The 26422-nt window shown below is 40.3% G+C and overlaps 1 protein-coding gene across 5 annotated transcripts in view; it reads right to left on the bottom strand.

Moving 5' to 3' along the window:
* RBM33 (RNA binding motif protein 33) overlaps positions 1–25558 on the bottom strand; it is a 103496-nt gene extending 77938 nt beyond the window's left edge. For 4 of the 5 annotated variants that reach the window (XM_071428583.1, XM_071428584.1, XM_071428587.1 and 1 more), the window contains exons 1-6: positions 25308–25558; positions 13554–13632; positions 8643–8691; positions 6777–6853; positions 4007–4298; positions 2800–2910 (exon numbers count right to left, since the gene is read on the bottom strand). In XM_071428583.1, coding sequence (XP_071284684.1) covers positions 2800–2910; positions 4007–4298; positions 6777–6853; positions 8643–8691; positions 13554–13632; positions 25308–25335 — 636 coding nt within the window. In that variant the 5' untranslated portion in view covers positions 25336–25558. The remainder of the gene's footprint in view (positions 1–2799; positions 2911–4006; positions 4299–6776; positions 6854–8642; positions 8692–13553; positions 13633–25307) is intronic. The other variant, XM_071428586.1, reaches the window with a different exon arrangement.
* Between the last annotated feature and the right edge of the window lie 864 nt (positions 25559–26422).

Below are 26422 nucleotides of genomic sequence, written 5' to 3'. Positions count from 1 at the left end.
TACTTTAAATATAAAACAAAGACATTATGAATTCTAATTTCATGACATTTAACTTTTATGAACACTTCACAGAAGCAATTAGTGATATTTTCCCTCTAAAATATTTAGGACATGATACTTCATGTGGCTGTTCTGTCACACCTATTTGCTGCTGAAACTTCAGGGTGTTGGGTTTTGCTTTATACCTCAGGAAAACAAAAATATTTTCTGAAGCACTGCTACATTTTTCAAGGAAGTCACTGAGACTTGTTTATTTAAAATTCAAGTTCTGCAATTTTGAGCACTGTTTCAAAAACAAACTCTACCTGCCTATTCCTCACTTCTCCCACCTGGGTGCCACTTGTAACAATTGTCTCACCTCCCTTATTCACGTGTTTCCCCCATCACGTTCCAATTCCCCAGCCAGTCAGCTTTTCTCTTGGTTTACAAAAAGATTTCTTATTTCTTCATGCAATATAGTAAGAGGCTTTAGCTGGTTTTAATGTGATAACTGCTCAAAATAAAACACCCAACATCCTTCTCTGTTACTCAGATGCCAAATTTCAACCAAGGGACAATAATGTTCTTTCTTTGTACCAGATCCATTCCAGCTCCACTCTTTTGTTGCAGGAGAATGCCAACCCTTATCCCTGTTTACAAGCACTGAATGTTATGAGATTTAAGGTAAAGTGCTGTTACTTAAATCTTGAATAAAGAACAGAACTCTTCAGAGCTGGAGGCAGGCATCTAACCATGCAATGAACAGAAGTGAATACTCTAGAAAGGTTCTCTCCCATTCTTTAGAGAGTGCAACTGTGAGCCTACTGCTAAATGGAAGTAAGATCCATACAAAATAATAAAGTAACAAAAAGATGGCATGGTTTTGGAAAAAAGAAACCTGTGAAAGTCTACAAACCATGAGAATAAAGCCAAAATGTAGAATAACTGAAGATATGGCCAAAACATTCACCATATATGATGAACAAATTCCATAAAAGCTTCCTTTACAAAACAAATTTAAAACTTTCATCAATGGTACCTTTTGAATTAAACACATTTAATTCTGAATTAGACAAATTTAGACAATGTGAATATTAGAGAATTCTCATTCCCAAAATGAAGCTGTGGTTTTTTACAGCAATAAGTTTGGCATTGAGTCCCAGCTATGCATTTAATTTCACATGATGTGCATTGTGTCCATCATCTCAGAGTGTGGCTGCAGACACCACAAATGCATCAGTTCACCTCCAAAACATCAAAACAAAAATGTGTATCAATCCAGTGAAGGAATAAAAAGTGTTCAAGAATGTCACAGCTCTTTTGAAGGGCAGATTTAACACTTGGGAAGCAGGAAATTAATGACATGAATGTGTATTTTGTGCAAGATGTTACACTTGCAACAGTGGAGGCTGAAGGATGCAGGTGGTCCCTTTCAATGCAGATCTCCACCCACCAAAAAATGTTGTTTTACCAAGATAGGTTTGCTACAACTGGAGCATCACAGCACATCCAGTTGTGAGAACTTCATACAGTAATGCTGCTGTGTCTTTGAGGAATTAATTTCCTGATGAGTTAAAGCTCCAAAGAGGAAATACACTCTGACTACACTTCTCAGCAGGTAATCCATTCAATCCTATTTAATTAAGAACTGGAATAAAAGTAATATTAAAGCAGATTCCTGGTGGGGAAAGGATAAAAAAATCTTACATCAAAAACTTGCTGCAAATTAAAAATGGTTGTGACACTCTTGCCTAATAACAAAAGGAAAAACCTTGCAACACAGTTGAAGTGGTAAGATAAAAAAGCAACTCTTTTATGAAAGCTGCAGCTGCACAAAATATGGCATTGCACATGCATGATACAGGATTTCTATAATTTTTATAAGGTTAATTAATTAGTTTATCTAGCCAGTACATCCAATAGGAAATCAGGTATGCCAGTAACCCAGCCCTGGGTCAGTTGGTCCAAGGACTCCTTCCCTTTTTTCTTGTTATGTCTCCTAGGTTCTGGTAGAACATAAGATGTCCTTGTCAGGAATTATCTTCTTAAGAATAAGACTAAACAGAATTTCAAGAATGTAAAGTAAAGGTTTGTTAAATTGTGAGAGAGGGCAGGGAAAAATAGTAGAACCTACACAAATACGTATTAAAAATCTACAAGGCTGTAAATATATGAAAAATATATGAAAAGCCAAAAAACCTTTAGGCATCACTACCAGGCTGTAATTAGTGAATGCATACTTGGCAGACTTTACCATAAGCTTTCTTATTGCAAATGAAGGAACTCATCCATTTTCCTCACTGAAGAGGATAAATCTCACAGGAATTTCAGTCTCAACACAACTTTCAAAACAGCAATCTCTTTGCCTGTCCAAAACACCAAACTTTCCATGCTTACACCCCCTCCCTCAAAGGGGGATACCCAAGAACTGCATGTACATCCCACCAGCAATAATGATCCATCTGGAAAGGGAAGCACCACAGCTCTTGGAGATTTAACAGACTGTGCAGTATCACTGTCATTTCCTACCCAAATGGGTCCCTGAAGTTTCTAATGTTGAAGCCAAAACTAAATATGCACATTTTGGGCTTTCCCTTATGATTCTAATCCCAAGGGGAGAGGGGATCTGGTATGTTTGACAATATAGATGCTATCACAATTCATTTTATACATTGAATACTACCACCAATAATTCAACACTGGCAAAGTTGCATCAATTCTTATCCAGCACAATTCTATGTATAATTCTATGTACAATTCTACAAAATCAAATTGTAACAGAACTCGTTATTTAAAGTTTCCATTAAATTCATGACATACCTCTTCTGATTCATTAGCCATTGTCTGGGTTTCTTCCAACTCCTCATCAGCTGCATACTCTCCTTGTTCTTCCATTGCTTGCTCATTATATGATTGCATGTAATCTTCATCCTAAAGCAGTAAACAGGAGGGTGAAAAAACACAAGGCCAATGAATAGGTGGGGTCTGACTGCATTGCTGCAGCTTCCAGAGTGGAAGAGAAGTATTGCATCTCTGGGAACAGTAAACTGTGAGTGATATACACATACAGCACACATACAGCATAATCAGCAGGGCTTTTAACTAGACAGCGATTTCAAAATTATCAAAACCAAAACAGTTTCCATTCATATCCCAGCAATGTCATCATAAAGATCCCATTTAATACTGTTTGTCCCAACTACTTCTATACATTTGCACCCAGTGATTACAAATTCACAAAGCAAACACTGCAGGACTTTCTGGCCACAGAACATATACATTAACATCAGATTTCACCCCATCAAATACAAACATTCTTAAAGCATTCTGCAAGGGCTTACATATGCATGGGTTCAACTCTGAAAAATTATGAACATAAAACAAAAGCAAAATCTTGCTTAAGTTTGCTTGTATTTTTCAAACACCTCACTGATCACATACTGTTTTGATTAAGATTAAATCATTTCATTAACAATTAAAGTCAGTGCATGTTCCCTAATATGCCGCTTAAATTATATTGAATTATGCAGGTGACATTTTCTGAACTAACCTCCAATCTCTTTATTCAGGTTTAGACAGTTCTCAGTTACAAAAAGGATGAACAAGCAGGACATCAATCACTTTGGGATATTAGCACCTTAAAGATGTCTTTAGCAGGTCAATAATCTTTTCACCTTGGAAGGACTTTATCAGATCTTGTCTAAAGCCTGGATAAAAGCTTTTGCATTAAGTACTTCTAACAATTGGCAGTGTATCTCCACCACACAAAGCAGTTTTCTTCCTTAAGGATACAACCCTCAAGGTCATGATTCTCAACTGCTTTCCAGCATGACAAAGGAGCATTACCTACCGCCAAACAAGCTGTCAACACAAACTTTGTCACAGCCTAGATAAAGAAACTGGCAGACAGTGATAATAGGTCTAATTTCCCCTCCTCCCCAGGGAGGTAAACAGATTTTAAATCAGTCTAAAACCCTATGCACGTGAAGCAATGTTATCTTTGAAGATACAATAGAAGGAAACTCACTGGAAATTCATCTAGGGGTTCATTGATTTCAAGGTCTAGCACTTCATCTTCTTCTCCAGGCTCTTCCCCATATTCTATTTGGTCTTCTGTCAGCTCAGGATCATTGCCTTCATAATGTCCTTCCTCTGCATACTCTGAGGCATATTCTTCAGGTGCTTCAGATTTGTCATAACCAATTTCATCTTCCCCTTGGTCATACTCAGACTCGTGTTCCAGGGAGGGGTCGTTGATGGACTCGTACGATGTCAGGATCCCAGATGTGGCATTGAGGCTCACTGTGACACCTGGAGAGCTGGGGGACAGGGGCACAATTCAGAGGCTCAAGTCTAACTGGCAACTACTCACAAAGATTCAGCAAAACAAAGCCAACAAATGTAAAATCTCCAAGTTGGTGGATAGAATTATACCCCATATACTGTCTGACTCCATGCCACATTCTCATAATGCATACTAAAATGCAGCTTATCACCAGCTGCAGGCTATTTGACCAGGGGAATCAAACCAACCAGATGGTTTAGCAGGTCAAACTGGCAAAAGTCCTGCTTGGTAACCAAAGCAGACCAGATTCAATTTTAATTCCAAGAATAACAAAAAAAAAAATACAAAAAATGACTATAACTGCATCTATTTTCCTAATCTTTCAGAATACACTAGTAAAACACTTTTTACTAAATGTATTAACATTGTTCATTCTTGATTATTGAATTCAAACTTGCATTTTTATGATAGATTTAATATTCTACTTAATATAAAACAAATAGTCAAAACTGTAATGTAAATCATTAAGACATTCTTAACCAGCACAGACACTGAAAAAAAACAATAGAAAAAATGGCAAGTTTATAATCTTCAGGCAGGCAAAGCAAAGCTCAGGGTTTACTGTTTACAAAAGCCAGTGCCATCAACACAAAAAAGCAACTAACCAACAGCAGACTAGTTCTTGATTTGAGAGCTCTGTGTATAAGGAAAACAAAGATTTTTTTTAAAAATAACATTCCTATTATTCTCCATTTTCTTAAGTTTGGGGGAACAAGACCCAGGCAGCTTTGAGCTATTTGCATGTCTAAGAGAGAGAAGATTTAAAACAAAAGTGAAGACATTATGCAGGATTATCATTATCCTCCCAACTACAGAAACACGAGGTTGACAGGAAACATAAGGGCAAGGGAAAGGCTCTCTCTGGCAATAAAGCTGCTAAAAATGAAAAAAGTTTTCTACAGAAACCTGCTTCCACTGAGCAATATTATCACATTTGAGATGTTTTATCACCACTGTGTTTGGTCACACAGCCATCTCTGCTACCCAGGTGTCTCAAGGAGGGCATACAGCAAAAAAACAGCCAAGAACTGTAACTGGGATTCCCCTTCTTGAAGGGAACAGTCCCACCCTCCCTCCTGCATGGAGAAAAATGGCAGCCAATGAAGAGATTGATGGTGGAGCATTTTACCACATCCTCATCAGTCCAACATAGGGACTGGAGTCTTTATCCTAATCACAGCTAATACAGGAGATCTCAGAGATGGAGACCTACGTATGTTACACATATACATACATTCACAGCCCTTCAGATGACATGCCCTGCACAGCATGCAATAAGGGAAAGCTGGAAAAACAGGCCAGTAAAAGCAGCAATGGCACTGCATCACTTTGGCATTACAGGCACTTTCTCTCCTACTTCACTCCAGCTTGAAAAGCAAAAACAACAAGACACTCATTTTGACTTGTAATGCCCATAATTCAGCTGAGAAACTGCATTACTACAGGGTATTCACAGGGCAGGATTCTCAGTAAACTCCCATGGAAATGCCTTAATCCTATTAAGTCTGTTCAAAATTTTTTGCTATGTAATTGCACACAAATATTTAAGTCACAAATTGCCTTCCTCAGAGTCTTAGGAGGTAAGATAGATTTTTAAAAGAAAGATGGCAGAAAAGGACTATATAGGAGTGATGCCTTTCCCTTGGTCCTAAAAATTAAGAGCCAGCCACAGTTAAGGGATAAAGGGCTTTTACCTTGGTATTTAATAAGGATCCTTATGGTGCAGCACTTCACCAAGGTGGAATGTACCAAAATGCACACAGCACATGATAGATCCCAGATACAATTTACAGACCTTACAAATCAGCATATCTAACAAAGATGCCCCAATGAGAGGTTTGAATGAATAGTGTGATATTCTCCCACCCCAAGGAACTCGCCCCTGGCTGGGCCAAATCTCCAATTTACAGGATGCATTCCAGAGAGGACCTTGGTTTCCCAAGATAGTGTAGGGTTTTCCAGCCTCCTACTACAAGGCCTTCAGGATGTTTGGTCTCCTGGCCTAACAGAACACTAGGACTATGATAAATTATCAGACTTAAGGAATTACAAGTATGCATGCTAAGTGTACTGAGGATACATAAAACTGATATATTAAAGAAAAGGCAAAAAAACATCCGGCATCAGAAGGAGGCTTACCACAGTAAGCAATACTGAGGCAGCAAAGAAAGCCCTGTAAGTGCTTATAATTAATTCTATATGCACAGCAGATGACACTATTTCTTCTTATAAGCATTTTAGAAATTTGAATAAATCTATTAGATCAAAATTAACAAGAAATAATTTTACTGAAATGTTAACAATGCTACTAATCACTAAGTAGCTGGCGAGGTAAAAAGCAAAACTATTTTAAGTATCTACCAATAACTTCAGTTTAGTAGTTATTAGTTATCAGTAATAGGAGTCATTCATAGCTTTGAGTTATCCAAGACAAGATTCAAAAAAGAAATACCGAAATTCTTGTTCCTCTTCATTGTCACTTTGCAGAAGATCATCATTCAGCTCTTCATCTGACAAGTCTGACTGATTCTAGGTTTCAAAAAAAGTCAATCATGAACACAAAGACACAAACTTAACTAAGTACTGAAGGCTAAATATTTTTCATGAAGAATACATCCCAAACTAAGACCATATCTTCAAAGAAATTACATAATTCAACAATAAAAACACAACACAAGATCACAAATCTTAAAATACATCTTTGACAATCCTAAGGAAATTTACAGAACTCAAATTTGTTTGTCTATCAACACTTCTTTTTCACTGATGCATTCTCAAATATGGCCAAAGATGACACCTCACTTAAGACAGACCAGGAAGGAAGAAAGGTTAGCTCTTGTACACAGCCTTGTGACCTTGATACATTAGACAAGTCCAGAAAACACATGAATTGCAATTTCTAGAGAGAAGAAATAGGAGACTGGAAGAAAGGATATAATAAAGAAAACTGAAAAATCATGATTACTTTGTAAGAGAAGAAAAAACCTCCGAATTTCTCTCAAATTAAACAACTTTCAGTTGTTTCTTTTTTTAAATAATTACCCCCTAGGGAGAGATAACTGCAGTTCTGCTGAGTAACATTTCCAACCTCTAAAGTAATAGGGCCAGCAAGGTTACACAAAGATAGATTTATCTAAAAGTATACTGGGATGAGATTAAATAGAAGGAAGTTTAGCCTAAATAACTCGGAGAAAACTTTCACATGAGTCCATACCCACAGATACTGCCCTGTAACATGGCAAATTAAACAGAATAAAAAAGGCACAAAAAACTAGAATACACTGGAGAATCAAGTACTGGTTAGCATTCACATATATAATTTTTAAAGATAAGTAAGTAGCTTTATCACCTCCATTCAATATTAACCACTTCTGGTTTTGGTAACTGTGTAACAAACATCTGCAATCATTATCCTCCTGGAATTGTATCCTCTTTAAACCAGCACATGAGAATAAGGAACCTCCTATCTTTAATAGGAAATGGTTACAGAAGCTATAATAATTTCAAGAAGCTAACTTCCAACATTTAGAAGATGGTTATAAAAAACTACAATAAATAAAACTCAACTCTTAATATAGAGCTGGGTTTCTTAACAACCTATTCATCTCCAACTGGAACTTCAAAAACTACTTTCAAAATTAGTTCATTTAAAAGATAAAATATAGAAATAGGTGATCTGTCAATTTGATTTCTCAAACATGTCTTCTCCTATGGATATCTGGCAAATCCAAAGGTAAATTTAGCTCTTTTCCCAGAGTTCAATCCTGGAAATAGGTACCAGCAGGAAGAGTCTATAGCAGACATGGGGAAAACTAGTTTATGTTTCCCAGTTTTAGCTGCTGACATATTTTTCCCCTCACTTTAAAGGGGGAAAAATATGTTTCCTCATCAGACAACAAGGCAGCAGATCATGCACACTGAGTGTGAACTTTCACAGCCAACAATGACTGCTTTTTGATTTCCTCTCTGGTAAATACTGCTGGTATTTTGACAAGTGATTTTTAACAGCCAGGAAAGTGGCACTTGGATTAAATTTTCCATCATGATAATTAGCATTCAGGAGACCTAACTGGGTTGAAAAGAAATTTTTCGCTAAGTTTTATTTTAAAAAGTCACACTTGGAGGTATTTCACAAAAGGAACCAAAGCCCTGAGTGCAGAATGCTCTGGCAGTAAGGCAGACCTCAGGTACCTCTGGCTGTGCTTTGGGGAGGTGACTGTAAAATACATGAGGTCAAACCAAACACCTGAACTGTCTAAGCTGAACAACATTCACACTTTAATATCTGAAATAATTCACTTTAATGCACATCTCTTACCTTTTTTCCAGTCAGCAAATCCTCTCCAAGCAAGTCATCATCAAGTTCACTGCAAAACATAACCAATTTAAGAAGCTGAACTTTACAAAACAAACCCAAAAACCTTACAGGGCATATGCCTTAAAAACTGCCTCAAGGAGGATTATTGCCAAGCCAGCACAAAGCCTATTTTAGCAAAGCATTCAGGGAATAAAAGGTTTTTACTTTTCAGTGAAACAACAGATCATACATATTCAATAAGTCTGCTATTGCACAGTCACTTCATTTCTATATGCTCTCCTTTCCATATTCCCTCAACTGAACACAACATAGGAACAGGCACAGCCAGCCAAGACACAGCCATTGTAGATCCTTCACTCCAAGGCCACTTGGACACACTGTCCAAACTCCAAATTGCCGATTTCCAGCTCCCCAGGGAGGACATGGGACAGGAATGTCCTGTGGGCTCAGTCTGCAGGTCCCCATGTGGCCCAAGCTGCACTCAGCAAGGAGCTGGGAGCCTGGAGAGCTGCCTGGCTTGGGAGCCTGGACCTGTCCTGAAAGCCAGGCTTAGGCCTTGATCTTGCATAAATACTTCATTTCCTCCTCCTCAAGGTGAGGGTAAGGTCAAACACACATTTGTAGGGTGACAAAATCAAATGCATGTTTCATCAGTTCCATATTTGTGCCCCAGAACTCAGGAAGCACAGAAATATTGGCTTAGAACACTTCTGCCATCACAGTGCAACTGCCCCATAAATACAATTCAGTGCAAGGAACTACATTCAAGGTGAGCTAAACTTCAGACAAACTGCTTAATTTCATTCCTCCTTCAGTGAAAGGATTATCTAGTGACAGGGATGACCAGATTCCCCTTCAATAACAAATACTTGTTACTGACAAAAACATGTATTAGAATATGCATATCAATACTACAATGAGATGCCAGTGATTTGAAATATGAGCTGTACTTTCAGAGACTATTTCTACCTGACCACCTAAAAAAAAAAAAAAAAAAGAGAAACAAAACCCACCACCCCTTAGGTAGTACATAAAACCCAAATCATCCCAAGTGAGAACAGCCTATACGAACTGGAAAGGAATTTGTGTAGGAGTTCCTTAGGACTACATGGCAAATGCTTGAAAATGGGGGCACAATCCCAAAATGTACAGCAGTTGGTTTTCAGATGGATCAATCTCTTACAGAGCCAATTACTGTAGAGATAACGTAGGAGGGAAGGGGTAGTGAGGGCTGTAAAACTCTTGTGGGCTAGGAAAGAACAAATGATACACCAAATAAGCCAAACTTGCCAAATAACCCAAATGATACACCAAATAGGACATCAACATCAGTATACAGAATTTATCTACTATTACTGATCACAAACAGGTCCAAGAATGACTGAACATTAACAAATAGCAATTGTTTTTGCTCCATGGAATATTAAACAAAAACTGGGAGATAAGACATATCACACATTCCAAAGAGCAAACTGACTAGAATTTCAGCCTTTTCTTTTAGAGACAGGAGAGTCTATGGAACAGAAATGGCTGCAGAAGAATTTCCTACTTCAATTCTGTCTCTTAAAAAAAAAAAAAAGAAAACACTAATCTTTCCAACTGTCAGTAATCTGACAAATGCACCAAAATGTTTGAAAATATTTCCAGCACTATGGCCAACCATGACAGCTTTTATTAAAACTGCACTAGAGAAATTCCAAGAGGTGCCAAGAGCATATGTTGCAGCAGCATTCAAAAATAAAAACCAAGTTTGGGTAGCAAGAAATTCAGATTAAGGAAAGGAATGCAAAAGAAAGTGAAAGATTAATTTAGTTATCTAAACACACCTAGGCCTATTTACCAAATTATTAAAAGGATCCCTGAAGTGATTGTTTCGGAAAAAAAATAACATTTGATCTCCAAAATTAACTGCAAACATTCTAGATTTTCAGAAACTCTGACCTATTGCTTGACAGTCAAAAAAATTAACACTAGGATATAAATGAAGTTTGTATCAGAAGCAAAAAGTAGTTCACAGGGTGCCCTTCAAAACCTATTAAAAAATTCAATATCATTCAGTATTTTCATTGATAAATTAGAAAAAGAAAAATGACCATGAGTAACTTTTTTAGTAAACAAAGTAACAGTGAAAAGCCTGCACAGTAAAGTGGAACTAAAAGTACACACCTATTCTAGTTCCAAAAGCATCTCACTCTTGCTATCATCAAGACACGAAAGTCTTAAAAGTCTTTCCAAAACCACAATACCAGAAAATACTGGGTTAAGATAATTTTGGGTTTGCTGCTCTCATAAGAAAGATTTTCCTCCCCTTCCTCAACTCCCAATACCCAACATTTTCCTCACTGAATAAATTTAGCCTACTCAAATTAGAAAAAAATAACCAAAAAAACCCCAAAAAAACCAAAACACCAAAAAAAAAAAAAAAACCAAAAACAACCAACCAAAACAAAACAAAAACAAAACAACACAACAAAGCAGACAATAAAAAGTGGAAAATTTTCAGCCAGCATAGAGAAATCAGTAATCTCAAAGAGGGGTCTGAACGAGTGAATTTCAGCAAAAATCAGCTACTAAACCTGCCCTGTCATCTTGAAGGAGAGCACCAGAAATGCAGGTTTTTCCCAAACCCAAGCTTTGGGCTACTTAATGAGAGAAATGTACAAATTAACGTGATAAAGACGTCAGACTGGCCCTTTCAAGTCTCCAATTTCATAAGCATGCCTCATTAAACATGAGCAGTAGCAAGGACACAAATGTTTCAGGAAAAAAACTTGGAAAAATGGGGAAAAGTCTCCAAGAACAATTTGTACTCCCAAATAACAGGGGCCTTCCAACTCTCAGTTAACACCCTCCAGGGTTTGAGAAAGGACAGAGATATGAAAATTCAACATTTAATTATATATAAAATAAATATACTACTAATAAATATATTACTTCTATATTCAAAATCTTATTATTTTAATTATTTAAGTGACTGGGGCATGGGACTCAGTCAAGTAACAACACAGCAGGAGCTGATGGTTGATGAGGATGTGTGACTACCAGAACTCCTTCATCTCTCCCTCCCAAATGATGCTTCAGTTGAAAACAACACATGAAGGATTAAAACACCAAGATTACTGTGTTCATCCAGCCTTTTTTCCATCTTTGAGAAATTAAGTCCTACACTGAATTACGCCAAGTAGGTAAAAAACTCCTAAGCAATTACATTAGGCAACATACCATGTACAGCATTTCTAATTGCCAAGACAGCCACAGAACTCAACACCTACAAAGAGAGCTTTGCAATTTAAAAAGAATAATATTAACAAAAAAAAATATTCCAAGACATACAAATAGCATTTTACTAGATACAGTTGTAAAATGAGATTTCTGAAATTATCAGCAAGATGAAACTCTAGAATCTTCTGCTCTGCAACTGAAACCACTTCCCTCACAATTTCACTACTGAATTTTTGATAATCTCTCTTAAATTAAATACAGCTAATAATAAACACATAAATGAAAACATTTTTCTAAAACTAAATCCCTTTATACTTCAAAGTCTCAGCTGAGTGCAAATACTCTAAAACTACTGTCAAGCCCTATTAAAATCAGCTTTGCACAAGCAGAGTTTGCCACTGGGTAAAAGCTTCCAACTTCTGATGTAACAGCTGCTGGACTCTTTCAGATCTTATCAAGTGATGAGTAGGGAGCTAAACCTGAATGTGACCAGTCAGCAGCTAAGAGCCCACCCATTTATTATGCACCAAAGGCCAAAAGTTCAGAAAATATTCCAATACAAAACATTCTGCCTGCAATTTTAAGGTTTCTGAATAGCCAGTCCTGGGTACAGGAGGCAGCCCAGGAGAGTCCCAGCATTTTAATTCCACTCTCAAAGCAGAGCAGCTCCTTGGTGCACCTCAGCATCCAACCCTCAAACAGCTGCACTGGGCTGACAGAGAGCAGGCACTGCTCATCAGCAAACAGCACAACACCTTGAATATACAGAGCTACTGCCCAAATTCCTCAGTCATCCTCCTGCAGCAATGAAAACTACCCACTCAACCTAGCAGAACACCAAGGAAGAGGAAACTAATGCCTCTGGAATGACAATAAATGTAGAGCAGTTGATTTACTCCAAGGGCTCAGCTCTGTGGAAAACTACTTACAGTAAAATTTGTTTACTACAATCACTTGAGTGATTATTAGAGAAGACAGAAATCTACTTGGAATATTTTCTCCCTTTTAGAGTGAAAACCACTGGCAAAGTCTGAACAAGTCTATTACTAAAAAGGAATCATAGAAAAATGACAGAAATAAGTGAAATGTTTTCTCCCAGAAAGAGCAGATCAGTGTAGCTAGCAGCTTGATTCCTGTCTCATAAAAGAACACACATTCTCCCCCAAAACAACCCAGAGCACACACACTTCTCTATCTTTAGAACAGTCATATTGTTGAAGAAGCCCATGCCTAAGCTCTCCTCCTCTCCCCCAATTTAAAACTGAAGTAGAACTTTGATAATGGGAATTTAAAGATCAAAGTAAAAAAATTTAAACATTAATTTAAACATTAAAGTAAAAAATATTTTAAAAATTAAATTGGGAAAATTCAAGTACTAGCAAATTCTATTTAAACCACCTAGCTCTATTAAATATTTAAAAGCAAAACCAAAACATTAATTGCAAAATTACACACCACAAATACTTTGTATTTATCCAATTTCTAAAGGCATCTCTTCACAATGCTCTATATTCCTCAAGGCAAGTACATGTTTGGCATGATCTAGCATTGGCTGACACATGCAAAACAACATCTTCATTAGAATCTAAATGTGCACTGCTCTAAATGTTAGAGTACAAAATGCCAGAATGGGAAAACAGAACAGTGCAATTCAGCTTACAGAACTGAACATGGAAATATTCTACCTACCTGTCCCAGTCGTCATCTCCAGCTCTTCTTCTCCAAGACCTTTCTGCACCAGGCTTATCAAACTGATCAAAGTCATCATCTGTAAAAGAAAGTGACTACATTAAATAATCCTTACTGAAACTGAAGCACAGAATAGAACTCTCCAACTAGTTAGAAAGTGGTGTGTGTTCATTGACAGCACTGGGCACACTTTGGGAGTAACTTCCCAAAGATGTACAAAATTCACTGAGCTCTGGCTCTCCGTTTACTCACAAAAGTCTTACAAATTCATATAATTACCCAATACACCTATACAATGCATTACCTAACCCCACCTACCCCTGCTTCCTATTAAAAGGTATTAAAATGAGTCCAAAGTTCTTTTTACACCTGCACAATCTCTTGGTTGAGTTAAGTCAGTGGGCTTCCAAATGGGTCTGTGGTCTTCTGAGAGCACAGTGACCTTTTTACTTCTGCCTTGCTGGCAGGCTTTGGACCCCTTGGCTATAGCTCAAGTTTCAGGGCCCAGGTGAGGTCACAGTTTCTTCATTTTCACAATAGCTCCAAATATTTATCCTGCTTCTTCAAACACAGTAAGACACGTAAGTGATTTATATCCTTAGCCTTAACTACTCTATCTACTAATAATTAACTATTCCCCATTACTTCTACTCTTCTTGGTATACCCTTAATCATTATAAATTGTTTCTATCCTCCTAACTAAATCTAGCTAAACTCTTAACTCTTTCAGTTTCTTTAAACCTTTGATTCCAAATGAAAGGTTGCCAAAGCAACCACACAGATGGGATTTTCTGAGTGGGTGTAGGAGTGTGCACGTTGTTTAGAAGATGCAAAACCACCTTTTTCTACTTTTCAATTAGCATGAAGAAAACAGACAAATACCAGCATAGAATTACAGAATTATTAAGGATGGAAAAGACCTGTAAGATTGCCAAGTTCAACCACCAACCATGTTCACCATGAAAACATGTTCTCAAGTGCCATATCCATGTTTTTGAACCTTTCCAGGGATGATGACTTCACTTCCCTGGGAAGGCTGTTCCAAAGCTTTACAATCCTTTCCAACATGCAATCTAAACTTCCCTTGGCACAACTTGAGGCCTTTTCCTCTCATCCTGTTATCCCTTGTTACCTGGGGTAAGAGACAGACCCACCTGGCTACAGCCTCCTCTCAGAGAGATAAGGTCCCCCTGAGCCTCCTTTTCTCCAGGCTGATCCTCCCAGCTCCCGCAGCTGCTCCTTGTCAGACTTGTGCTCTGACCCTGCACCAACTTCCCTGCCTTCCTCTGGACACAATCCAGCACCTCAGTGTCGTTCTTGTAGTGAGAGGCCCAAAACTGAACACAGGATTTGAGGTGTGGCCTCACAAGAACCAAGGAAAAAGGATGATCACAGAGATGATCACAGCCTTTGCCTTGCTGGCCACACACACAAACCAAGATGCCCTTCTTGGCCACCTGGGCACACTTCTGGCTCATGGTCAGCCACTATCAACCAACATCTCCATGCTTCAACAATAAAAAACCCCAGAATGTACTACACAGCTTTGCCTCTTCTCACTGTTGCAACAAGGATCACCTAAAGGAAACAGAGCATGAGCTAAATCATGGGCAAAATCTGCCAGTGAAGGTCATTCCAGAAACAGCAGCTCCCCAGAAATGCATGGAACTGAGATGCAGTGGAGGTGAAGATAACATCACCTGCCAAATCTCTGCTTGCCTTGGAGGCCACAAGCTCATCCACTACCACTGAGCCTGCAAAGGCAATGTGAAAATAGGAGTGAACATCAGGACAGCACAGGGCAGGGCAGCAGCAGCAATGCACACAAGAGAGAAGTCAGGTGGAAAAACCATCAGTCATCTCAACTGGGGCAGTAAAACCACCAGAAGTCACTGAAGCAGGTTACACTCTGTACCTAAACATGCACTTGCCTTCCAAGAAACAACTGCTGCTCCATATTTCTCTCAATAAATATCCTAATTTAGCCCACCACTTCCTCTTGCATAGCTTAGTTTGCAAATGACAATTTTGCTACTGAAATATGTAAAAACTTCCATTTCTCTGCAAGAATATGCAAAGGTCATTTGCTCTGTTCAGACATCATGTCTTGTCACCAAGAAACTGGAAGCACATACCCTCACATACCCTCAGCCTCCACTCTCCCCTGCTCTGACCGCAGCCCAACAGAGAATGCACAGCTGGATTCACTCTCTGTTCACACATTTTAACAACTTAGGTAAGAATCCAACAAGTGGACAAAAGTTATGCTCAACAGAGGGAAACCTGCTGCAGTTGAATGGCCTGCAAAATACAGCCTGCAAGGACAAAATCCAATCCTTGCAGTCTGACACTGAATTGGGATTGCTAAAATGCCATAAATCCACTTACCCTCCTGAGTCTATTTGCATTCAACTCTTTGACCAAGTACACTGCCAAGGAACAACTGTTTTATTGAACTGTGTTTTTTGGTTGGTTGGTTTCTTTAATAAATCTCCAAAACCAAATCTGTCTTCAGCTCTTTAAACTCAGCCCAGTATCCTTAAGTGAGTATTTCCCATATTCAATGACAAACCTACTCACTTCTCACTCCATCTTATCAAAATATCAGTGTTAGTGACTGATGGAAGTTTAAAAGAAGGTAAAAACATTAAAAAGAGAAAATCCAGATCTTGCAACATCACTGTATTAAGAACATTCAAACCAGAAATTTCAATCATAAATAGCTATGAAAGAATGATCAGTATGAATTATGATACAACAGAGGACAAGTGTGGCAACTCTTTTATTTTGAAACAGTAGCTAGAAATAATTCCCCTTGATGAGGTTCTCCCCTTTACTATCAACAGATATGTCTATATTTTAATTTATCTTTTATGTTTTAACTGACTTGCATAATCTAAAGCCATTGAAAACAGTTGTTTTACAGGTCTCAGCTCAAATATCTCCATATTGCAACCTCCTATTCCAATTCCTATTTCACTCACAGAGGAAAATCAAACAAATACACAAGTATTTCCCATCTTCCTCCTGAACACTAAATTAACTAATTCTGTGGTCTCTGTGGGGGGGAAAAAAAAGGTCACATTGCTCTCTTTATGGTCACTCAAAACCATGCTGCAGTGCCTGTCTTAGTGCACTGACATTTCAAGGGCACGAACATCCTACACTGACACTATTCTTACAGCTGGATTACAGTAATCCACTGATTTGATGTAACCACCACCAAAGATTATTTTTTAAGGTAAAGCAACTGGTTTGGCAGCAACCCAAATAACGAGTGTCCAAATATTGCCTAACACAGCTCAAGAAAATTGCCACCAGGAAGACTGTAAATTCTTTTTAAGGTGTGCCTGCTTGCAAGATATATTTTTTCATTTCAGGCACCCCTTTAGCACTAGAGCTGCATTATAAACCAGGAGCACTTGAAGATCTTTCACACAGTCCTTCCAGAGATGGACCTTCACATCAGCCAGTTTAAATCTAGACAACACAAAATTACACACCAAACCTTTCTTCTCTCCACAAAGAATCTCTCCACAGCAAAGTGAAACACTTTTTGGTAGAACTCATGGTTGACTTTTCCACCTAGATATCAAAGTTTCACAGCCATAAAAATGTTTCAACCTATTACTGCTGCTAGTGAAGAAATTATAGCAAAGGACAGTCCAAGCTCCTGGCAAGTTTCTGAACCTGGAAAGTGTGGACCTGAACTCTCACCACTCAGCCAACATCATGAACCTCTATGCTCCAGCTCTTCCAACCCCTCCAAATTTCTTACATCTTATTTCTTATTTATGAGCAACTTCTACCAAAATTCAGAGCTGAATCACATCCAGCAAAGCTCCTTTCCCAAGTGCCCTCCAGCAGGATGCACACAAAATCCTCAAAATGACTGGTGCATTTGCCTTAATGACCACACCTTGCAAGAACTGCTCCCCACGTCCTCTTCACCTCCCTGTTCTCATCTCAACACACATGATATAAAGATCTTTGGGACAGAAGGAGACAGCTTTTCTTTTTTATGCTTATTTGTTCTGTGACAGCTGACACTGAGTGTTACAAATTGTGCCATTTTGGCATTAAGGACTGTCAGAGCCCAGAGCAGGTTGTAGCTTTTCTTTAGAAAAGGAAGTCACAACAGTTACACACAGCACTCTATGCCAGCTTTATTTGTGAGACAGCAGCTCTGAAATGGATTCAGGCCTTGCACCTGCAATGTGCTGTGATACCTAACAGTGCTCATGAGGCATCATTTTCTCTCCATTTCTGAAACCACACAGACATTTCTTTTTCTTTGACCTGTCTAGGCAATAACAACATAAAATACCAGTAAATAACAATCAATGTAACATTTATAGCTGCTTCTCCTTGAGAAACTTTTATGTCAATGTTTGTGTCACGGGTGGTAAAATGCCTGTAAAACATTAACTTGTACAGAAATAAAACCACTCAGCATCAGCAGAGTTCATAACCACTGAAAGCAACAGCCAAAGTTTAATTTTTTTTTAAAAAATAATTCTCAGTATTACTGTGTGGAAGATGGTAGGAAAAAAATGGATGATGGAAATCCATGAAAATAAGGGTTTAAAGCATTCAAATGCCTATGGCAGGGAAGAAGTTCTGTTTCTCTTGCAGCACTGGTACACAGCAACTGTTGCTAAGACACGCCAGGCACTGGCCACAGCTCCTCCTCCAGCAAAGCTCACCAAGAGGATGTTTGTGCATCAGCTGGGTACCAACTGGAAAATGCTGATAGATGATCTCTAAACACATTAAGCCCCCTCTGATTTCCAGGCAAAATCAGCAAGTAAAACAACAAAAAAAAAACCACAGCAAACCAAAAGAGACCTATTGAACACTAAAAAAAGCATGAAGTGAATAAGGAAGCAGAACAGGCCAGTTAAAGAGGGAAAACCAAAGCAACCCACCACTTGGCTCTTCCTAAAGTGGCAGGGAAATTTCAGGATGCTGCAGAGAAGGACTAATGCTGGCTGATTTGTCAGAGCAGCCTGTCATGCAAGGCTCTGGCCAGCTGTGAAGCACAATAAACACAAACACACTTGGGCCCCTGTGGCATTCACATTCTCTGAAAAATCCCTTTGCCCAGGATTTTTCTCCTGGGAAGCTGAGAAGCCTCAGAGAAAAGGAAAACAATTCTTATCTCATTTGCTTCTCTTATGTTGTGCCCACATATGGAATGTGTTTGGAGATTGTTTCATTGGATTCTGCTGTGAGTTGTTTTCATTCTGGCCAATCAGGGCCAAGCTGTGTTGAGACTCTGGAGAGAGTCATGAGTTTTCATTATTATCCTTTTTAGTATTTAGTAAGTATCCCTTCTGTATTCTTTAGTAGTTTAGTATAATATTCTTTAATATAATATAGTATTATAGAGTAATAAATTAGCCTTCTGACAACATGGAGTCAAATTCTTCATTCCTGGCTTCACTGGGGCATCTCCAGCAAATCCAACAGGCCCCCCACTAAAAGGCTCCTATTTTATTGATATTTACCCTGGTGCTGCACCAGCAGTGCTGCAAGTTGTTCCATACAGCTTATGTTCTGGTTTTATAATATATGGCCAAAACTGGTATCTTTTTTCCTGTTCAATGAGAACAGATCATCCACATCAGAAATCCACAAAATACAAACCTCATTTCTTCTCTGGCTGTGCTGATGGCAGTTTGTAACTCTGTGGACACCCCTTCAATAAAATCCTCCAATAAAATAATTTTTTTGTGTAAAATGGAAGTCTTAAGCTGCACAGTCAAGTCTCACAAGCGTGGGAGGTGAATCAGCAGAACACTGCAGAGCTCTTAACATCTTCAAATGGTACTAAGAGCCTGAAAAGGTAGTCACACATAGCAACTGTTGCTACGATGGAGTATTTTACTGCAGTGACATGGCCAAGACTCCTGGAGGAAGGAAAACATTTGACAACTGCATTTTCAGTCCTCCCAGACCTACACCTAAAAGCTTTCTGGAACACTAACCAGATGCTGTCTCACAAACCTGAACAATTCAAAATTCTACGTTCTGGTTTGCTTCAGCATTACACTTTCATGAACACAAAGCTTATTATTGAAGTTTTAGGCACTGAAGACTTCTCCTGATTGAAAACAAGATGGAGATGCCACAATGATCCTATAATTCAATGGATAAAAAAGTCCTACATACTCTTTATCCAACAGGTCTTTCAATGAAGTGACTAAAACTCACTGCTTTGGGGCAAAATAAAAATAAACCAAATATGATTCTTTGATAAGTAAGGGAGCCAGTAAAATAAAAAAAGAAAAAGAAAATAACAGAAAGCTAGAGAAGAAAAGGTCATTTACCACATGAAAAACACTATTTCAATGTTTTTCAAATAATACTGAATATAACAAGCCCATCTTGCTCTATCCCATTCAAAACACTAAACATGACAACTTGGCAGCATTTCAAGAGCAAGACTCCAGCTTAAAAACATTTTACCAGATTGTTTTTATGTAATAACATATTTCTACAAAATATTTTTCTGCATATTTCATTGTTAAAGGTTACAAAACAGATAGGAATTGTAAAAACTCGATTTTCTGCACCTGAGTACACCATGTGATAACAGCTAAACAGGGAACTGAATTTTGGTATCTCTTGCCATGCAACACAAAAAACAGGTTTCATGTGCAATGTGTGTGCCTGTAGCACAGGCTGGGAAGGTAACTGTACTGTTAACATCAGTTTAACAGAAACTTCTGGTAACAAATCCTGACAGCATCTGGCAGGAAAAAAAACATGAGGTCAACAGGAATTTCTGAATCCAAGTCTGTGCTACAAACCCAACACTTCATGAAGCCCACTATAAATCCAGTCCCACTTATTACAAAATAATCAACCTTCCTACACCATCACAAAAATCATGTTCAGCCTCACTACCACATTATGCACAAATGCACCACACTGAAACACAAACAGTTCAGTTTATCTGTTCAGGGACAGACACCAGACAGCCTTGATATTGGTAAACAATTACTCATAGAAGCCCTAAGTACTCGGTGACTAAGTATGACAACCCAACAACTGCCTAACCCGTTCCTCAATTAGTGTATTTCATGTTTTGTTTCCAAACTATTTCTGTAGACAAAGTTTAGCTTCCTCAAAGACATAAAGCAAAATAAGGTACTACAGGAGAGAAATTATTTTTATCTTCTTATAACCAACCTTTTTTTTTGAGAGTTTGTATGCAAAGCAAGTCACTAGCAGTATGCAAGATCAGAACTAATTATGATATGCTGTCTGGAATTGAAATTTCTTAATCAATGCTTGAAAGAAATAGGGTCTCTTCTTCCTTTTCTTTTTTAATTAATAAACTACATCTAAACCCAAAACTAGCAAGTCACACAAAAAATCTACTTTCAAAGTCTGATTGAACTAGAAAATATATTTGCTTTGGAAAACCAAAAGTGCCATAGTCTTTATATTACAAATGTTCAACAGTGAAGGAAAGCTGAGAGCTTAAATGAAATCCACATGAGCTTGGTTCCTAAATGAATTTGGACACTGATGAGAAACTGCAACTCTCCAGAAACTCTCCAGCATCCTTCAGAGCAACCAAAATTATAGTTAAAATTGAAGCTGCATCACAACACAACATAACACAAGGTGAATCACATCATTTACTTGGAAGTTTTTTGGTCAAGCCTCTGAAAGCCATCATCTTAAATTATTCTGACAACAAATTCTATGTGATCTAAAATCCAAGGTGTAGTATTTGATACAAAATAGTTTGGCCTGGCTTTTGTAAAAACAACTGATACTAAGGCTATGTTTATTTCAGATGACTTGAAAAGAGAAGACATTCAGAAGAGTGAGACCTTGTCAAAAAAGCAGAGATTAAACACTGCTGTGTTTAAAGGACAGCTCCCTGCCTCAAGCACCCCACTTAGCACTGGTTTTTGGCACTAGTTCCTAGTACAGTACTACATACAACACAGATGCACAGGTTCTTGGTACACCCTGAGCATATTATTTTATGAACTGTAAACTCTTTAGACCTCTAAGACATGGAGTTTTAATGTGTGCATCACCCAGGCACAAATGTAGAATCTATTTCCAGTCCCTGGAGGCCACTGCTGAATAGCCTGAAGCTCAAGTTCAACTGAATCTGTCACCCTGGACAATTTCTACTGCATCCTTGGACAGTGATCCACAACACACAGAACCTACCACACATGCTGTGCTAGCAGGATCAGCTTTGCTCCACTTTTTATCAACTGCTTCACAAGAGGCTTTTAAAGCCCTGACATTGCTGAGAGTGCAGGAGCAGACCTCAAACATGCTCAGATTCAGTGAAGCTGCTGACAGCCTCAGAGGTAAAGAAACACCCATTCTGCCACTGTCCATGCAAGACTTCCAGCAGGAAGGGACACATCTGTCAATGGACCCTCTCCAACTCCTCCTCCACCCCATCCCATGTCATGACTCACAACCCCAAGACATCTCCACCCAAAGTCTTTCAGGCTACTGATGTTCATCAGAAGTAAACTAATCCGAAAAGAACATTTACAATAATTTTCTCTTACTGCAATATGGTAGAAAATGAAAAGATTCTCCTTGCTTTGTTTTGAACATGGTTTGTTGTTTAACCTCTCCCTAAATGAGACTAATATCTAGCTGCACACTGACTCCAGCAATATCAAGATAAATATCAAGAAAAAATGTCAGCATTTATACAAAATGGTTGTTACCTTATATGATCATTAAACCATGTAGTAGTCCAGGTTTGAAGGGACCCTCCAACACCACTTGGTCTCCCATGAAAAAGGGAGCCTAGAGGAGATAATTTATCTAACACCCTGTCCAAACATTTCCCAAAAGCCTCCAGTAACAGAGGTTCCATCATGTCCCTGAGGAAATTTTTCCAGTGACTGATTATCCTCCCTGTTAGAAGAGTCTTTCTTGTAGCAAGTGAAGCCTCTCCTGGTGCAATTTGTAGCCATTGTCCCTGGCCTGCTCTGCATGGATCCTGGTGAGGAGAATGCCTCCATCCTCTCTACACTCACCTTTTAAGATTATGTTACTCAACACTCAGTGTTTCCTCTGGTTCTGTTTTTGTGTGTAAAATTGGAACAAAGTTTGGGAACCTGTGCCTTATCAATGAGCAACTATGAGCCCTCAAGGTCCCTCATCACTTGCACACTCACCTCAACTTCTCATGTTTCAACATGCAGCCATTCTACAGCTTGAAGCAGGTTGAATCAGGCTGATTAGCTAAAGAATTTGCAAACTATTATGCAACTGTGAATTACTCCCAGAGACCTCACAGACCATCACTTCAAAACTTTCTGGTTTGTGAAACCCAACACCAAAAGAGCCTTAACCTTCATCCTTAGAAAGCTTTGCTGCACCAACACATCTGGTCACAGAAGTACTTGTGAATTATTCATTCTAAAGAATCACAACAGTATTTCCCCAAAACTTGAAAAACTATAAATGAGCAATGAGTCCATACATGCTGTCCAACCGACACATCATCTTCCTTCCATCAAATACATTGAAATGTTCAGCCAACACAGACATTTCACATTTCATTCTCAGTCCTATAACACACCCTTACAGAGGACTTAAACTTTAATCTGCATCCTCAAAGCCAAAACTATCCAATTTTGTCAGCTGTCAAGCTACAATGTCAAATTAACACTAATTTATATCCCCGACACCTATTTTGTACTATTTTACCAATCATTAGCCTGCTTTTTTTTTTCTTTTAAGAAAGCAGAGGGGTGCTGTTATGCCCATATTTTAAAGTCTTTTCCTCACCCCAGAAATTCAAAAACTAAATTCCAAACATTAATTTCTACAGTTAAAACTTTAAACAACCAAAACCACTTAGTTTGGGGCTTCTTTCACATGCTACCACTACTGACTTTAGACAGCAGTCCCCTCCCTAAAACAACTGCATATTCCATTTCTGTAAGTCCTAGGCTTTCTTGACTGGGCTTTAAAAATGTATTTAACAACCTCAACCAGGAATTTTCCCTGAGCAGTCACATGGACCACATAAGTGTGTGACCTGTGGGTTCCTCCATTCAGCAAGTGTTGCACCAAGAGTAAACAAACACTGTCTATATGGGGCAGGGACCATATTTAAGTGGCCACCATTTACTGATGAGCACAGTGTGAATGCTGAACAAACAACTGCTTGTGCCCACTTAAAAAAACAAAGGGATCCCAATTCACCCCTGGACACAAATGGGAACTCCACAACAACAAAAATCAGCCTTGAAATGGCAGTTTCACCACTTTCTTGAAGGTTGCCTGCTGCAGTACATGAAAGCACGTTCATTCAGCTTGAAGCAGTTTTAAACATGAGAACCAAAATGCTTCAAAAGTGAAACTTTACTTAAATTACTCTATCCTCAAAATACCACAAAAACTTCCACCTAGCACATGAATGGCAACCTTACTTCCACATCACAAGTGGAACCACAGACCTGAACCACAGAAATTAGCACAAAGACTTTTGAAAAGTAACTCAAATATTGCAGTATATTTATTCCTATCATAACAATGCTCAAGGTATTAAACTATTTGCTGTTTTACCAGTAGTGCTGTCCTTCCTAGTCTTCTTCCCAAACTCAAATCCTAAATTTGGGGATTTCTTTGTAACATTTACCTTTATGTACGGCAAGACTTCCCATAAAAATGTAATTATGGATAAAAATGTAATTATGGTTATATTCCTAGTTACCCATCAAACCAACCATGGAGCACAGTCAGACCCCTCAGCTGAGTGAGCACTGAACCAACCACTCCTCTCCTCCTCGACAACAACTTACTGAGACTAAATCACCAAAAAACTTTTGTACAGACAAGGACAAGTGGGTCAACTGACCACTCTGATCAGCCTTTATCAAAAACTGCTACTCCTAATGAAAGCAAGCACAGAAACACACAAATCCTCTTAACTTTATCACTCCTGAAGACTCCAGAGAGACCCCTGAAAAACTTTCTTTTAATCACCCAACCAAATGGTCTCATTTTAAAGTTTGCGTAATCAGAACCACAGAGCTGTCTATTAAAATGCTGTGTGTACAAGTATCTGTATTCATGCAGAAAGACAGTGGAACAAACACCTGAGAATCTTGGAGTCAAACACTGACTTCATTTTACACTTCTCAAGTGAGATCCTCTACTTCGTGGTAGTCTACGAAATAAATTATAGCTATACTGCAGATTAAAGACGTGTTACTCAAACCACACACCTGTACCTGTAAAAACTATGTGAAAAAATACCAATCATCCCTAGAGGCGTTTAAAGAACGACTGGACGTGGCACTTAGTACCGTGGTTTAGTTGATACGGTGGTGTTCGGCCATAGGTTGGACTGGGCGGTCTCACAGATGTTTTCCATCCTAACTGACCCTGTGAATGTCTTTCACTAAAACCCACCCACGTCCCCCGAAGGCCCCGCACCCGCGGCGAGGCCGCTGTCCCTACGGGCCCTGCCCCGCCGAGCGGCCGCAGCCGCTCCCTGCCATGGCCGGTCCCAGGACCGGAGCGGCGCTGCCAGGACCCCGCGGCGCCAGGGCCGCTCCTTCTCCCCCCGATCCGCGCCCCCAGCCCCGGCCACGCGGGACGCGCCGCTCCCAGCCGTGCCCGCGGCAGCGGCGGCGCCTAGGCCCCGGGCGGGCCCCACCGAGCCCGCGGTCCCCTCACCCCGCCGGCCGCGCCGCCCCGAGCCGGCCCCGCTCCCCCGGGCGCGGCCCCAGCACCCACCTGCGCCTCCTCCCAGCGCGGCAGCCATGGCTCTTCGGCCGGCCCAGGCGGCGGCGGGTCGCAGCAGCGCCGCGGTGCCGCCCGCCGGAGCGGCGGGTGCCGGTGCCGCGGCGAAGGACGCGGGCGAGGGGCCGGGAAGGGCTCGGATTCAGCGCCCGGCGGGCCCCGCTCCCGCCGCCGGAGAACAACAAACTAGCACGACATGGCGGCCGCCACCGCCGTCGCCGCCGCGCTGCATGCTGGGACGGTGGTGGACCTCGGGTCCTCCCTCCGCGGCGGGGGCGGGCGGGCGGCGCGCGCCGCTGGTTGGTCAGGCCGGCGCCCCCCGCGCGTGCGCGGAGCGGGAGGGCGGCGCGCGTGCGCGGCGGGCGGGGCGCGTGCGCGGGGGCGGCGTGAGGGCGGAATGGCGGCCGGGGCGGGGCACGGCACGGCACGGGCAGCGCTCGCTGTCCCGGCTGCGTGCGGGGCGGCTGAGCCGGTGTTGGTGCAGGTTCACCTGGCCTGCACAAACAGGGGGAGTGGGAGGGAGAGACTCCCTGATGGGGGTCTGTACGTGTCGCTTGGGGACGTGGGTGACTCCTCGTACCACCGCTGAAATGCGCGGCCCGCACTGAATCACGGGCTCAAGTTGGGAAAGACCTGAGATCATCGAGGCCAGCCCGTGACGGAACAGCGGCATAGCAATTACAGCCCCGCACTGAGTGCCACGTCCGGTCTTTCCTTAAACGCTTCCAGGGACGGTGACTCCTCCACCACCCTGGGCAGCAAATTCCAATCTCTAATCGCGCATTTTGTCCCACCTAAACTTCCCCTGGTGCAACTCAAAACTATTTCTTCTTGTCCTATCGCATATTGCTTTAGAAATGAGGTCAGCTCTCCGCTGACCACACCTTCCTTTCAGGTGGTTGTAAAGAGTGATAAGGTGCCCCTGAGTCTCCTTTTCTCCCGGCTGAACAGCCCCAGCTCCCTCAGCTGCCCCTCGCCATTCTTGTGCTCCAGGCCCTGCACCAGCTCTGTTTCCTTTCTGTGAAGCCGCTCCAGTGGGTCCAATGTCCTTCGTGAATGCAGGGTCCCAGAGCTGCGCACAGGAGGCTGTATTGAGGCTTCGCTTGAAC

Source organism: Agelaius tricolor, unplaced genomic scaffold (genome assembly GCF_023055355.1).
Source record: "Agelaius tricolor isolate 1412-34295 unplaced genomic scaffold, bAgeTri1.0.p SCAF_6, whole genome shotgun sequence".
Taxonomy (NCBI): Eukaryota; Metazoa; Chordata; class Aves; order Passeriformes; family Icteridae; genus Agelaius; species Agelaius tricolor.
This window is presented reverse-complemented; position numbering and strand designations above follow the sequence as displayed.